Genomic DNA, 17,500 nt, shown 5'->3' on the forward strand with positions numbered 1-17,500 from the left:
GACTTACAGTTCTGTAGATTTAGGCCAATGGCCTGTTTCAGGGTTCTGGGCAGCTGTATGGCCGGGTTATCCTTAATGGGGTATGCCACTATTTTGGGGCTTAATACAGTTAAAATCGTTGGCCGGGGCATTGCTACATGCTACACGGATCCATTGACTTTCACTAGCTTAGCGACATGCTCCCTCTTTTAACTTGTCTTAAAGCAAGACAACGGCTTACATGAAAAATAAGACACTTTACCACCTATATAAACCCCAGCCAACGATTTTAACTGTATTAAGCCCCAAAATAGTGGCATACCCCTTTAAGGGTCATCGGCACAGTGCCCAGGGGCATCAAGCATGTTTGACCAGTGAGGGGGCACCACACATAGAGGATGACAATTTTCGGGAATTCCTGTGGGTCCTGTGGGAGTCAACATTTTAAAGATGAACGAGAGCGGGCAGGAGTGGGAATAAAGACGAATGGGAGCTGGCAGGAGCGGGAATAAAAATGAACGAAAATGAATGATTTTGAGTGGGAGTGGGCAGGATTGGAGACATTCTTACAGGAGTGGGACGGGATGGGATTTACTTTTTTTACTCCAGCCCGGTATGGGACCGGGATGGGATGGTAGTGAAAATACACTCCTGTGTCATGCTCTACACAAGACACAAACTTAATAACTTGGAGGGGGCACCAGTGGAGTAGGCCTAGGCCTATTATAGTGCCCTGGGGAACCACATTGGCTTAACCCATTAATGCCTAAGGCACCTGCAAAAACCCATGCTAAATGCCTAAGCCCTTTTTGGGAAAAGGTGCCCTCAGCCTATTATATATAGAAATGGGCCTGGGCATCTGGCAGCAGTGGCGGAACAATTGCACACAGGGCCCCAGGGCAAGACGCTGACGGGGTGCCCCGCCCCCACACAGCCTGCGAAGGCCATAGCTGAAGTGCCCTTTAGCAAAGCACCTAACCCCCACATTGCTCCAGGGACTGTAACCAATACCCTGCAGCCATTACCCTCACTGCCCGCATCTAAATAACGGGGAGTTGCTTTGGGTAGAATTGTCAGATGAGTGTAGTATAATGTAATGGAAAAGGTCTCCAAGTGATCATGAAGGCAGAACATGGCCTTTCAGCTGCCCCCTTCCCATGGAGAACTTGCACCATAGAGGTAGAAAATAACACTAGAGAGGACACAGCAATTTGCAACAGCACTGGGAAATGGCAGCTGGAGCTTCCTAACTTCCGTAGGTAGTGTAGGTACCGTCGGGCAATGCAAGTCAATGGAGAACACGCCCACCCCTGTCAAAAAATTGACTAAAACTGTGTGAATATGAAGTAACACATTAATCAAACACCAGATTTGAAATGGCAGGCTAAATATCTACTAAAATCATATGAGTCGATAAAATACATTTAAAAATCAAATAATATATTTTATGAACATAGTTAGCAACACACTTCAACTATTGTCCTTGTATAGTGTGTTGGACATTTTCACATGATTAAGCCATTTTTTACAGAAGTGAGCCTCGTTCTCCGTTAATTTCCAGTTCTCTGATCTACCTACAGATAATGGCCGCTACAGATTGCCGTAAAAAGGGGGGCGGGGTCCTCTCTAGTGTTATTTTCTACCTCTATGACTTGCACAGCCTGCTGCACTGCCTAAAACAGGGGTGGGGAACCGTGTGTGGCCCTTGAGGCCCTTTTATCCGCTCCCCGATATCATGTTAATGTTATTCAGCTTCACATGAAATATGACATATTTTGTAAGGGAATCTTAGAAAATGCATTTGCAATACAATTAAGTTATATTCAGGGAACCTAGAGGAGGTGGTGTTTGTTTAAAAGGTGGCTGCCTTCAATGTAGGCCTAAAGTGAAGGGGAACATCCTGGTTTGTGTTCATAACACAGCCCTTGGAGGACTTTTACGGCCCTCGGATGAATTTGAAGTGGCCCTTTGAATGAAAAAGGTTTCCCACCCCTGGCCTAAAAAAACCTATAGCTATTATTCTGCTACTGTCTTGTAGCCGAATAGTTGTAAGCCTATTCAGTAGGCCTAGCCTACACAGGAGCCCACAGCCCATGGCTTGCACACAGTAGCCTTGTTATGCAAGTAGCATACCTACACGGATTCAACTCTTGTCAATGAATATATCTAGGCCTACCTTAGAGAGTACAGTATTGTCTAAAAAAGGGCAAATGCCATTATGATAGGCTACTGTCTTGTAGCCGTATAGTCTTTGTATCCAGTTGCAGCCTACACAGGAGCTCATAGGCCACAGGAGCCTTGTTATTCGAGCATTAGTCCCATTACACGGATTCAACTCTTGGCCAATGTCTCCACCCTGAGGCCAATTTACAAAACTGCAGGATTATACAAGTACAACTTTGTTTGGAGTGTGAAGAATGCCTATGTATTGAGAAAAAATAAACTATATTAATGTTTGTATCAAAAGCTTTTCTACTCTGTTTCTTCATATATTTTCATTTAAAGGCTATCTTAAATCTCCAAAAGGGTGAAACTGCACTTTTCATACCCTACCCGCTAGGGGGCAGCATAGATTATTTGTTATCCTAAACGTAACCCTTTCCCCCGGAAACGGAAACCGGTCGCGTTCCAATTCACGCAGACAGACGAGCGTGTTTGAAACGTTTTGTGGAGGGATTGCATGAAGTTACTCTGACCGTACTGTGTTATTTTTTGTTTTTGTAGCAATCTTCTCCTCTCCTGCGTGGCAGAGGAGGAACAGCACATTCGTTACTAGTTCTTGTCCACGTTAAAATACCCTCTGACCTAACCAAAGGCTACTTTTTGGATTGTTTGGGCCCGTGTTGATCACGGAACGAACACAGCGAAGTTATGGCGGATGTTACTGCTCGTAGCTTGCAGTATGAGTACAAAGCGGTAGGTGGTTTTGTTTCCAAACTCCTGCATGATAAACGTAACATTTTGAGGAAGATTTCTGTAGCCCTCCTAAATGCCTATCTTGGTTGTACCGTGCCAGTGAAAACCTAGCCTGTGAAAACCTTTGAGTTGGCTAACAACAGCTAGCTTAAATGCTAGCTATTTAGATTAAACAATGTGAACTGATTAGTGTGCTTTCTGGTGAATTTTCAAATGTTTAATGTGCAACTTTACTTCCCTCTTGTAGATGTTTATTCACAAGCGGGTACAGATAATGCATACTTATGCGATGCGTAGTTTACATTCATTGTGCGTCATGCCCTAAAGCGGTACACGCATGTATCTTCTCAAAGCAGACTAGGTAATGCATTGAGGGGGTACGGCAGACAAGTGCCGTTGCAGCGGTGAAAGTAGAGTTGTAGAACTACGTGGTGTGTAAAGACAATGGTTGCTGTAAACGAGTTAATTGCAAATGGTGCTTTTGTATGAGTAAAGCCAAGGATTCAGCCTGAAATGTGTGCGCGAACTAAATAAACATGGAGGCGGAGTCCTGCATGTAAAGAGATTTTAAGAGTATAGGCCTACAGTTTCTTTCCGTTTTTTTGTACTTTATACATATGCGCCACAGATTGTATGCATGCCTACTGACCCAATACACGTTATGTGATAAGTAGCATATAGCGTAAATAATTGCTGTTGGAGAGAAACGTAAGAATTATTGTGAGAATTACTGTGAACTCGTGTGGAGCAGCAGGATACAGGAAAAGAAGCCCCCTCTAAAATTCATGTCTAAAAACTAAGCTGCAGTGTGCTCTAGTCTCTATCTTCAAATTATGTTTGTCCCACTGTGATGCACTCGCAGGCTGAGGGATGATGCGTAGAGTCCTACAACTGAATTTAAAACCCTGGATGTGCGCTCTGGCCTCTGTGCCTGTGCAAGTCTGACGTGCTGCTCTTCTGTCCTGTGTAGAACTCTAACTTGGTGTTGCAAGCGGACCGCTCGCTTATCGACCGCACGCGTCGCGATGAGCCGACCGGAGAGGTGCTGTCTCTGGTGGGGAAGCTGGAGGGGACCAAGATGGGGGATAAGGCACAGAGGACCAAACCCCAGATGCAGGAGGAGAGACGCGCCAAGTTAGTACACACACACACACACACACACACACCACCACCAAGCCTCAGATGCAGGAGGAGAGACGAGCCAAGTTAGTACACACACACACACACACACACACACACACACACACACACACACACACACACACACACACACACACACACACACACACACACACACACACACACACCATCACCAAACCTCAGATGCAGGAGGAGAGACGAGCCAAGTTAGTACACACACACACACACTCACCATCACCAAACCTCAGATGCAGGAGGAGAGACGAGCCAAGTTAGTACACACACACGCGCACACACACACACACACACATACACACACACACACACACATACACACACAATCACCATCAGTTCTTCTGATGTTTTTGTTGACATTGTCTGGAGTGGAAGTTGCATGGAATGTCAAGTTTAAAGCCCAAACCCTTTAACTGTGTGTGTGTGTGTGTGTGTGTGTGTGTGTGTGTGTGTGTGTGTGTGTGTGTGTGTGTGTGTGTGTGTGTGTGTGTGTGTGTGTGTGTGTGTGTGTGTGTGTGTGTGTGTGTGTGTGTGTGCAGGAGGAGGAAGCGTGATGAGGATCGTCATGACATCAACAAGATGAAGGGCTTCACGCTGCTGTCTGAGGGGATTGACGACATGGTGGGCATCGTCTACAAGCCCAAGACCAAGGAGACTCGCGAGACATATGAGATCCTACTCAGCTTCATACAGGCTGCACTGGGGGATCAGGTAACACACACACACACACACACACACACACACACACACACACACACACACACACACACACACACACACACACACACACACATCCCATATCCCATCTCTGTAGCCTCGTGATATCCTGTGTGGCGCTGCTGACGAGGTCTTGGCGGTATTGAAGAGTGATGAGCTGCGCGATAAGGAGCGTCTAGAATAATAATTAATAATTATGATGATAATAATTAATATAACGTCTCTCTGTAGCCTCGTGATATCCTGTGTGGTGCTGCTGACGAGGTCTTGGCGGTATTGAAGAGTGATAAGCTGCGCGATAAGGAGCGTCTATAATAATAATAATAATAATTATGATGATAATAATAATGATAATAATAATAAATAATAATAATCTAATGTCTCTCTGTAGCCTCGTGATATCCTGTGTGGCGCTGCTGACGAGGTCTTGGCGGTATTGAAGAGTGATGAGCTGCGCGATAAGGAGCATCTAGAATAATAATAATGATAATTATGATGATAATAATAATGATAATAATAATAAATAATAATGAATATAACGTCTCTCTGTAGCCTCGTGATATCCTGTGTGGCGCTGCTGACGAGGTCTTGGCGGTATTGAAGAGTGATGAGCTGCGCGATAAGGAGCATCTAGAATAATAATAATGATAATAATTATAAATAATAATGAATATAACGTCTCTCTGTAGCCTCGTGATATCCTGTGTGGAGCGGCTGACGAGGTCTTGGCTGTATTGAAGAGTGATAAGCTGCGCGATAAGGAGCGTCTAGAATAATAATTAATAATTATGATGATAATAATGATAATAACTATAAATAACAATGAATATAACGTCTCTCTGTAGCCTCGTGATATCCTGTGTGGAGCTGCTGACGAGGTCTTGGCGGTATTGAAGAGTGATAAGCTGCGCGATAAGGAGCGTCGTCGGGAGGTGGAGCAGCTTCTGGGGCCGTCTGATGACACGCGCTACCACGTGCTGGTCAACCTGGGCAAGAAGATCTCCGACTACGGGGGAGACAAGGAACTACAGAGCATGGGTTAGTCACACACACACACACACACACACACACACACACACACACACACACACACACACACACACACACACACACACACACACACACACACACACAAGGAACTGCAGAGCATGGGTTAGTCACACACACACACACACACACACACACACACACACAAGGAACTGCAGACCATGGGTTAGTCACACACACACACACACACACACACACACACACACACGTTACTTTTAAGATTACCTGTGGCTTTGGATTCCCTCACCCAACACAACGCAACACACACACACACACACACACACACACACACACACACACACACACACACACACACACACACACACACACACACACACACACACACAGCTGCAGAGTGCGGGTCAGACACACACAGTTTGACCACAGCCCCACTGGTGACAACCACTACCCTCTACTGATAACCCTCGTGTAAATATTGGTACTGTGGAGTTATGCATTATTAATTTCAGAGCTCTAAATAAACTGTTTTCATCACCAGTCAAGATGGCTAGTAGATGTTACAGTTTTTCTCGATTGCTTACACACAATTTTCGGAATCAGTTCTCGAATTCTCAAAACTCTACACACAAATCTCCAAACCTCACACACAACGGGCAAAACTCCTCACTACCTCTGAAAAATGCACGTCTTGTCTCAAAACAATGTACTCTCTTCTAAAAAGGTCATTTTGTTCTCAAATGACACACACAAGCAGTCATTTTAATACACTCTTATGTGAACCATTGAACACTAATATGCACAAGGTAAAACTCTATACTCAACTTGACACACAACTTATTTTTCTTCAGTGTTCTACTTACTAAAATATGTTTTTGTTTTGTTGTAAAATACTGAAATATTGTTTTTAGACTCGGAGTACACAGCCTACATATTTTTCTGACATCTAAGTTATTGTAAAATATTGGGTAACCACATGAAAGGGATCTCTTGTAACACATTTTGGAGTTCAAAAACTAAAAAAAATGTGTTTTCTCACTGCACCCACTCATGTTTTCATCAATATCACATGCAATGTGTGTCCTTATGGGGTTATGATTTCAGATTGTAAACCGGTATGAAGGGAGTTTGTCCATGTGATGAGGAAGTGAACATAGTATGGCAGTTGATTTTAGTGTTTTGAATGATAGTGTGTTCAATGCGACAACCAGGGATTTTCTTCTTGAAAATTGGGTGTAATCCAGATAATTGTGTGTAGTAGTTTGAAAAGAGTGTATTTTAAAAATGAAATGTGAGTGTAAAGAAGTAATTGTGCTTAGTGTTCAGTGACATTGGTTAGGGGAGATGGGAAATGGGTGAGATGTTCCAAGAATTGTGTGTGAAGTACCAGAACTTGTGTGGAGGCAATCGATAAAAACTGTAAACGCACACTCACTAATGGGTCAAAGTGGCTACTACGCTGGTCTTTTCTACCTGCCAAACTGAAATGTCACCAGCATTTGGCCGGTTGGCTGGTGTTAATTTAGAGCCCTGATTATATTAGTAAATCTTGTTCCTGATGATCTGTTTATCATGTTCATGTTGCTGATGTGTTCAATGTGTCTCCTCTTCTGCAGACGACAACATTGATGAGACGTATGGAGTCAACGTGCAGTTTGAATCGGATGAGGAGGTAAGCATATACAAGACACACACACACACCCACACACACACACACACACACACACACACACACACACTAGATCAGTGGTTCCCAACCTTTTTCTTAAGGGACCCATGTTTTTTACTATTGTAAGCTTTGGTGACCCAACCACGCGAGCGCCCGCACGAGACGGAGTCACAAGATGCCCTCCGTTTCCTGCGAAAACTTATTTTAGTTATTTTATTCCTCATCAATTCGTCTTTGGTCAAATACAGAATAAATGTTTCATGTAGCACATACAATTTGTTGCTTCTATGCATTTATTAGTTAAATGCTTTGTCTTTTATCCAACATGGGCTATATATATACCGTATTGGCCCGAATATAAGACGTGGTTTTTGTTCTAAAAATAGTACTCTAAAAAGGGGGGTCGTCTTATTTCCGCGCCCTAGACTAAAAACTTTTTATTTTATTTTATTTTTATTTTTTTAACTTTACCTGAATGCGGTCATTATGCTTCACAACAATGACACAAAACTCAATAGCCTTATGGATAGGGCGAGAGATTGTTTTGTCCATATCAAATGTGCATATGCTAACTGCGTTTCGTGATGAGTGTTGCACCGCCCGTCTATCAACTGTCAATGCCAACGTGATGCGGGCCGACAATGCGAGGGGGAAAACACAACAGTCAATCGCGATGCGTTGCTCTGTTTTTATTTGTGTTCGGTTTTACAGTCTCATCAGGAAAGCTTTGGTTGTTCTCTCTGGTCACCAGTACAACTTGAAACTAAAGAATTGAAGGGTGATTTGATGAACAACCTGTAGGCTAAGTTTTGGATGCTGTCATGGTCATTCATGTGCGCGAGAGAGCGGCGCCTTGACATGTGGTGCCTATTTGACGATATCCCTCACAACAATACAGCGACAGAGAGCAATGGTTAGGGCAAGAGATTGTCTTGTTCATATAAAATCACTAAGAGTTTTACCCTTGGCACGAAATGAATGCCAATCGGACTTCTAATGTCAACGTTGCTGATAGGCAGCGCATGGGTTTCAAATGCAATGCGTCAATCTGCTTTTGGTCACGTTCGGTTTCTACAGTCCAACGGAAAACTTTGGATGCATAAAATGAACGGCGATTTGGCGAGACGGCTGCTGGTTAGATATTGCTGTCAACAAAACATTTTGCCAAAATCTGTGCATTGCACAATAGATAGTCTATCATTACTGGACTGGTTGCCTGGCAGACTGATGCTCTGCGAGTGTAGTATGGAATGTTGTGTCGCACTTAGAACAGTCACACCCAGGCGACTGTACAGTAGGTGCCTACTGGCGCTTGTCAGGTAGGCCTAACCACTGAAGTGAGCAAAGAAAGGAAAAGGGTATGAGTAGCTATCTGTAGTTTTTTATCATGAAAATTACATTGTGAAATTTGTTCTATGTAAAAAGCCAAAGCTTTTCCAACAAATTAAAAATTGCATTTTGAAAGAAGTTTCCAATGTGAAACTAAATGTAGTCTTCAAAAAAACTTTTTTCCCCAAAACATGAACCTGAAAAGGAGGGTCGTCTTATATTCAGGATCGTCTTATATTCGGGCTAATACGGTATATTTAAAATGAAACCCCTTAAAATCAAGAGGGCTCCGCGACCCCCTGTGGATCTTTGGCGACCCATAAGGTGGGTCCCGACCCATAGGTTGGGAACCACTGCACTAGAGTGTGGCTCGGGCCGTTTATTTCTGTCTGAGCCCGGCCCTCAGCCGACAGAAAAGTGATCGACCCCGACCCGAGCCCGAGACTAATTAAAATGTTTGTGTCCGAACCCGTCCGAAGCCCGAGACCACTGTAATAACAACAGAACCTGTGCGCAAGCAAGATTTTCTATGTGGGCTCCTCCATACTCAAAATAGCACGTGATAAATAGCCAGGATAGGCAAAGACGTTAGGATGAGGCAATTTGCAGTAGCCTAATTTAGTTACGCACGCATAGTAAGTATAAACACACACACACACATGTGACAGCGCACCTTATGTTTCTTTCGGTTAGACCAGAGATGTTGGGTGCGGTGATCAAATGCATGGGAGGGGCGTGAGAGGATAAGAAAGGCGAAAACTAACGAATACGTGTTGGATGCATGCAGTCAGTGCGGCTATGGAAGCATTTGTTACGTTAGGCTACTGTTAGTGCAAATAAATCCCCGCGAACCCCGTGAAGATGCCGCTCCTTGTCGTTAAGAAGGATGGGCTATAAGTTCACCCCGAAGAACAGTAGCCTGTTCGGCCCTCCAAGAGAATGTCATTTCCCCTGATGTCCATGCGGTCAATATAAAATCAGGAAAGGTTGCACGCGCATAGTTACAACTGTAGCCTACAGTAAAAGTGACAAGAATTAAGAACCTACGTGAAGGACATGTCACATGTCACAATGTCACAGCGGACAAAATAGTAACAGGAAACCTCTCTGCCCCTACCTTAGGCAACTCCACGTAGTGTGTGCGTCTTCTTTAATCCATATTATGCTCCTTGCTACCCCATGCTGGAAATGTAATCCTTGGCGAGCAATGCAGTGACAAACTTCGTCATTTTATGTTCAACATTTAAGACATCATCGAAGGCATGCTAAAACATGGCCTACACTAGGCCTACAACTAAAGACCACGCGTTCACTGACAACTGTTGATTTGGCGATTAAGAAAGCAAGTTGACTCGGCATTCCTGCTCGGCTGACTGGGAGTGAGCGTCCATGTTGCCACTGGTAACTGGTGCGTGCATACAGCCAATAATAATCACTCGCACGAGTAGCCTACCAACATTTTCATTTATGCATATTCAAATAGGCTACTTATTTTTAAAACACAAAACTGTTGGTTGCATGAACTGAAACGTTTAATCTAGTTGCTTACAATTTTCACAATGTCTGTTTGCTTCGAGCCCGAGTCCGACAGATATTCTATTTTTTTTGTCCGAGTCCGGCCCGGCCCGTCGGGTTCCGACCAGGCCCGTCGGACTTCGGTCGGGTTGCCATGCTCTAAAACACACACCCACACACACACACACACACACACCCTTCTCTGATGATGTGTACAAGAGACATGCTTCTTTTAGGAGACTGGGGCTGTGTCTCTCTCGTCCCTTGTTTGTGGTGGTGCATATTGCCAATTGGAAAGCCAATTGGAGCCAATTTTGGTCCCCGAGGGGAAATTCTTTCTCTGCACTTCATCCCATGTGGACTAGTGAATCACATTGAAGTACACATGTAACAGGGTATGTTGTTGGTGAAATGCTACGCTGGCCCTTTAAGAGCGCAAGTGGTTATGGGAACAAAGCGCTGGTATCTTTCAGTTCGTTTTGGATATGTAAAGGCCGGTGCCCGGGACGATATGCAGCCCGTCCTCAACCATGTCTTAATGTCCCTTCTTCAGAATAAAAGAAGAACAGATTGAAAACACAACGCAAGGTCTCGTCTGTTACACACACACTAGTCCGTAGCAGTGGGCTGCCTGCTGAGCGGTGCCCGGGGAGCAGTGTGGGGGTTACGTGCCTTGCTCAAGGGCACTTCAGCTGTGGTCCAGTCGGGCATTGAACCGGGAACCCTTGGGTTGCCAACCCAGTGCTCTAACCCAGGGCTTGACATTAATTTTTTTGCTTGCCGGCCACTGTGGCTAGTCATTTTCCCGAGTCACTAGCTGTCCGTCTATTCTACTGGCCAAATTTGTTTTTTTTTTTTCCCATCATGAGGCTGTACATCTAACCTCAGAAGATGAGGTGCTTAAAACAAGAAGATAAGTGAATGGGTTTCTACATGGAAATAAAACAAACAAATAGAAACTGAGTAACTGAGCTTTTTCTTGATGCACAAAGGGCAAAGTGCAGAATACGCTATTCTGATATGTCATAGCATAAAAATAAGCTACCTGACAAATTGGCTAGTGACACTGAAATTGTTATCAGCCACAGCCAAGTTTTAGCAGCATTTGGCCGGTTGGCAGGTGNCAGTGTCAAGCCCTGCTCTAACCCCGGAGCCACGACTGCCCCACATGCTCATGTATGTTATGTGTTCGCTCCTGCCAATGATTGTGTGTGTGTGTGCGTGTCAGGAGGGGGATGAGGACCAGTTTGGAGAGGTGCGAGACGAAGGCTCAGACGACGAGAGCGAAGGAGAGGAAGCGGACACCACCGGACAGCTCACCGCTAATGTAAACACACACACACACACACACACACACACACACACACACACACACACACACACACACACACACACACACACACACACCACCGGACAGCTGACCGCTAATGTAAACACACACACACACACACACACACACACACACACACACACACACACACACACACACACACACACACACCACCGGACAGCTCACCGCTAATGTAAACACACACACACACACACACACACACACACACACACACACCACCGGACAGCTCACCGCTAATGTACACACACACACACACACACACACACACACACACACCACACACACACACACACACACACACACACACACACACACACACACACACACACACACACACACACCACCACACAGCTGACCGCTAATGTAAACACACACACACACACACACACACACACACACACACACACACCACCAGACAGCTGATCGCTAATGTAAACACACACACACACACACCCACACACACACACACACACACACACACACACACACACACACACACACACACACCACCGGACAGCTCACCGCTAATGTAAACACACACACACACACACACACACACACACACACACACCACCGGACAGCTCACCGCTAATGTAAACACACACACACACACACACACACACACACACACACACACACACACACACACAGACACAGACACACCACCAGACAGCTGATCGCTAATGTAAACACACACACACACACACACACCACCAGACAGCTGATCGCTAATGTAAACACACACACACACACACCCACACACACACACACCCCAGACAGCTCACCGCTAATGGAAACACAGACACACACACCACCAGACAGCTCACCGCTAATGGAAACACAGACACACACACTTCACCCGTGAGACATATTACTAAACGCGTGTGTGTGTGTGTGTGTGTGTGTGTGTGTAGCTGGGTGCCACAGGTGATATGATGTCCGCTAAGAAGAAGGATCTTCACCCGCGAGACATATTACTAAACGTGTGTGTGTGTGTGTGTGTGTGTGTGTGTGTGTGTGTGTGTGTGTGTGTGTGTGTGTGTGTGTGTGTGTGTGTGTGTAGCTGGGTGCCACAGGTGACATGATGTCCGCTAAGAAGAAGGATCTTCACCCGCGAGACATATTACTAAACGTGTGTGTGTGTGTGTGTGTGTGTGTGTGTGTGTGTGTGTGTGTGTGTGTGTGTGTGTGTGTGTGTGTGTGTGTGTGTGTGTAGCTGGGTGCCACAGGTGATATGATGTCCGCTAAGAAGAAGGATCTTCACCCGCGAGACATCGACGCCTTCTGGCTGCAGAGGCAGCTGAGCCGTTTCTACGACGACGCCATCGTGTCACAGAAGAAGGCCGACGAGGTCTTGGAGATTCTCAAGGTGACGCTGCACACACACACACACACACACACACACAACTTCACTGGCCTTTGACCGTCAACTGATCATGTTGAAAGTCTTTCAGGTGTCAGTTTAATTGAATTTGGTTGTCTGTGTAAGAATTGAAATGACACATTGTTTTTATGTTGCCTTCCTAATTGTTTGTGTTTGTGTGTGTGCGTGTGTGTGCGTGTGTGTGTGTGTGTGTGTGTGTGTGTGCGTGCGCGTGTGTGCGTGTGTGTGTGTGTTCTCCCTCCAGACGGCGAGTGATGATCGTGAGTGTGAGAATCAGCTGGTGCAGCTGCTGGGATTCAACACCTTCGACTTCATCAGAGTCCTACGCCAACACAGACGCATGAGTACGCCACACACACACACACACACACACACACACACACACACACACACACACACACACACACACACACACACACACACACACACACACTAGTGCTAAGCCAACACCGACGCATGAGTACGCAACACACACACACACACACACACACACACACACACACACACTCACACACACACACACACACACACACACACACACACACACACACACACACACACACTAGTGCTAAGCCAACACCGACGCATGAGTACGACACACACACTAGTGTTACGACACACACAAACTCTAATCTCTCTCTCTCTCTCTCTCTCTCTCTCTCTCTCTCCCCCCCCCTCTCTCTCTCTCTCCCTCTCACCCCCCTCCCCCCTCTCTCTCTCTCTCTCTCTCTCTCTCTCTCTCCCCCCATCTCTCCCTCTCTCCGTAGTCCTGTACTGTACGATGTTGGCCGGTGCCCAGAGCGAGGCTGAGAAGGATCGCATCATCAGCAAGATGGAGGCTGACCAGGAGCTGTCCAGAGTCCTGTACCAGCTACAGGAGACCGAGAAGGAGGACATCATACGGGTACGTGTGTGTGTGTGTGTGTGTGTGTGTGTGTGTGTGTGTGTGTGTGTGTGTGTGACCAGAGTGCTTTACCAATTACAGGAGACGGAGAAGGAAGACATCATACGGGTATGTGTGTGTGTGTGAGAGGATGTTTGATGGTGTGTGTGTGTGTGTGTGTGTGAGTGTGAGTGTGTGTGTGTGTGTGTGTGTGTGTGTGTGGGTGTTGTGTGTGTGTGTGTGTGTGTGTGTGTGTGTGTGTGTGTGTGTGTGTGTGTGTGTGTGTGTGTGTGTGTGTGTGTGTGTGGATGTTTGATGGTGTGTGTGTGTGTGTTTGTGTCTGTCTGTCTAGTGTCCTGTAGCCACTCCAGGCTGCAGAGCAGGAGGACATAAGGGGCTGGGCTGGGCATGCACGCGCACGCCTGTGTGTGTGTGTTACTCATATGCCAAAGTATATCTGCTGCTGGTTGTAAAATCTATTTGAGTCTACCAGGAGGGAGAGGGCGAGCTACGATGTGTTGCTAATTGTGTGTGTGTTGCAGGAGGAGAGGTCTCGAAGGGAGCGGGTGAGGAAATCCAGAGTGGACGATCTGGAGTCCATGGACATCGATCACGGACAGGTGAGAACATGCACACACACACTACATTGCACTTAGCTGACGCTTTTATCCAGAGCGAGTTACAGTTATTTACAGGGTATTGGTTACAGTCCCTGGAGCAGTGTGGGGTTAGGTGCCTTGGTACAGGGTGTTGGTTACAGTCCCTGGAGCAGTGTGGGGTTAGGTGCCTTGGTACAGGGTGTTGGTTACAGTCCCTGGAGCAGTGTGGGGTTAGGTGCCTTGGTACAGGGTGTTGGTTACAGTCCCTGGAGCAGTGTGGGGTTAGGTGCCTTGGTACAGGGTGTTGGTTACAGCCCCTGGAGCAGTGTGGGGTTTGATGCCTTGCTCAAGGGCACTGCAGCCATGGATGGAGGTAGGGAGTGGATGGATGGGATTTGAGCCTCTGATCTAAAGTCCATCTCCTTACTGTACGTGGCCACCAAGACATTCGCGGTCGCTTGACATGTCCGGGAGCATCGACGAGGCAGAGAGGTTAGTTGTTCCTTTCCCGTGGGCAGCAGCTTCCACCCCCAGCACTCTACCCATGTTTTAAGTGCATAATGGCCATGGAAATGAAAAAACAACAAACGAACAATGTGATTGTCCCAGCTGTTTGAGTAGTGGCCTTCTGCGAGGGAGTTGCTATGCAACACAGTCAGTCTCTGTGAATTGAGAAACTTTGTTCAGTGAAAAATAGTTACGCGTCAGATGTATGGATACAGAGTATAGGTCTTCTGTGCTTTTAACTCTAATGGGACTTGTCCTGTGATTTTCAATGAGAGCTCGCTCATTGCACGCGGACGCCCGCACAGGAAAATAGACTCGAGTTCCTGATACCCCCCATCCCCTCGTGATACACCCCCCCCCCAAGGAGCTTCGCAGACATGTCGGGTCTGCAGCTCGCGGGGCCAGACATGCGATGCACTTCCACCGGGATGATTTGTTCTCATGTATTGTAACCGTTTCAGACTGAGACCGGACATTTCCGGACATGTTAAGTGGACGTCTCGCGCTCGCAGTGGACAAGCACCATTACCCGTTAGGCCAGGGGTGGGGAACCCTTTTCATTCGAGGGGCCACTTCAAATTCATCCGAGGGCCGTAAAAGTCCTCCGAGGGCCGTATTATGAACACAAACCAGGATTTCGCCCTGCACCTTAGGCCTATATTGAAAGTAGCTACCTTTTAAAACAGTCGCCACCTTCTCTTGGACCCCTGAATATAACTTAACCCTCTGGGCGCCACAGGCGACTTTTGTCGACGAGATGCCGTATTGATTACAACGGCCGTTTTTTTTCAAATAGGATATCAAATGTAGTTCAACTTCCACTCCATTGGGTGGCAGACATGTAGTACTTCAGTTCTAAACACATTGGGACGCCTTATATGGTATTTTGTTTAAGAAAACTACAAAACTACAAACCTCGGACATTGCGGAAGTAACTTCTCCCCTGTGAAACAACGCGAAAGACGGAAGCAGCCTTGTAGTGACATTACGTGGATAATTCTACTGAATAAACGACCAAATGCACTCAAATGGTAACTTGTCATGATTGTACAAATGTATTCATCATATATTTCGCCCCTAAATGAGGTAATATGCAAACAGGAGTGTATTTTCTGCCGCGTTATACTTCCCATGTTACTGTTGCCTGAGGGAAACTATCGACAGGCTATTCGTCGATCATGGGGACTGTAACAAGAAAACCCTTCATTCATTCACTTGTAAGTACACAATAGAAGTGTTCGTTTCTGCAGGAGACTTGTATATTGAGGAAGGGAAGGTTTTTTCCGATCGAGATGCGAGGTAATTTCATGCTGCTTTGTAGGCTATACTGTCGCTATGCTGGCGACGTTCATTGCAACGACAGGGGAATGATGCAACGCGTCGTAATTTGCCTGTTACATAGTCAATATTCATCATCTGGAGGGTGACAGTGGTCAGGATGTTTGTAGAAGAGCTTGTATACTAAGTAGAAAAGTAAATGAAGACAACAGAAGTGCGCATATTCCTGCCAACAGTGGGGGATGGAGTGAGAGGAGTATGCGCCCGAGACACAGAGGTCTCGTGCGCATTCTACTCGGTGCAAAACGGAAGCAGTTCACGCTACTCGACACTGTTGATGCGGACTGCAAGTCTAAATAAATAGCAATGCTATTCTAATGATATAATAATAGTAATACTTATGTCCAATTGCGACCTGACTGAGTCTATTTGCAACAAAAAGTGTGATACCAGCTGGGGTTTGGTGCATCAGAAAGACATGGGCGATAGGTAACCAACAATCGCCACCCCCCCCCCCCCCCCCCCCCCCCCCCCACACACACACACACACACACTTTCCTTATATCACCTATTTGTATATCAGTAAATGTAACACTGGGTTTGAATAGATATTTGCACAAGTTCTTAGACATGTAGCCCATACCCAGAGTCCTTCAGGGTGTACGCTGACAGGCCTACTGTAGGCTACTGTAGGCCTGCTGTACTTGGTTCAAAGACACACAAATGGACAAAATGCACATAATACCCCTAGTGTGGATAGAATCTGTATGCTGGGCATTGCTGTGAAGGGTGTCCATGCACTAAAAAATAACTTTTCACCTTCATAGACCAGTCCCTACAGGCAAAACGGCAACCGTCCATTCACTTGTGTTTGTCACTATGCTACATTGTTGCACTATATTAGTTACAAATTACACTTTTATAGTGTACAATTTATTGCTTTCTAGACCAAAATGTATTCACAGAACATAATAGTGAAGGTGTCTGGGGAAGTTTTATAAATTAAATTAGATAAATAATTAAAAATATTTTGAAAATATGCAAAAATATCCAATAACTCATTATAAATTCAAAATGGCCGACACCATATGACGTCATAATATGCAAATTAGATGGGATAATTTACTCCCAAAATAAACTTTGGGTCATCCTCAATATTTGTCTCATTAATTGTCAGGCTCTATCTATTACCCATGTTAAGCCACAGCCTTTT

General features: G+C 45.7%; 1 protein-coding gene across 1 annotated transcript in view; it reads left to right on the top strand.

The window, feature by feature from the left end:
* Positions 1 to 2,616: 2,616 nt before the first annotated feature.
* The window catches only part of snrnp200 (small nuclear ribonucleoprotein 200 (U5)), a 57,940-nt gene continuing 43,056 nt past the window's right edge, over positions 2,617 to 17,500 (top strand). Inside the window, exons 1-10 of the mRNA XM_063194653.1 lie at positions 2,617 to 2,895; positions 3,866 to 4,029; positions 4,590 to 4,761; positions 5,613 to 5,805; positions 7,389 to 7,444; positions 11,514 to 11,612; positions 12,853 to 13,005; positions 13,265 to 13,364; positions 13,788 to 13,924; positions 14,446 to 14,523. Of these exons, the coding sequence (XP_063050723.1) occupies positions 2,851 to 2,895; positions 3,866 to 4,029; positions 4,590 to 4,761; positions 5,613 to 5,805; positions 7,389 to 7,444; positions 11,514 to 11,612; positions 12,853 to 13,005; positions 13,265 to 13,364; positions 13,788 to 13,924; positions 14,446 to 14,523 (1,197 nt within the window). The 5' untranslated portion in view covers positions 2,617 to 2,850. The remainder of the gene's footprint in view (positions 2,896 to 3,865; positions 4,030 to 4,589; positions 4,762 to 5,612; positions 5,806 to 7,388; positions 7,445 to 11,513; positions 11,613 to 12,852; positions 13,006 to 13,264; positions 13,365 to 13,787; positions 13,925 to 14,445; positions 14,524 to 17,500) is intronic.

The sequence above is a fragment of the Engraulis encrasicolus genome, chromosome 3 (assembly GCF_034702125.1).
Source record: "Engraulis encrasicolus isolate BLACKSEA-1 chromosome 3, IST_EnEncr_1.0, whole genome shotgun sequence".
Lineage (NCBI taxonomy): Eukaryota > Metazoa > Chordata > Actinopteri > Clupeiformes > Engraulidae > Engraulis > Engraulis encrasicolus.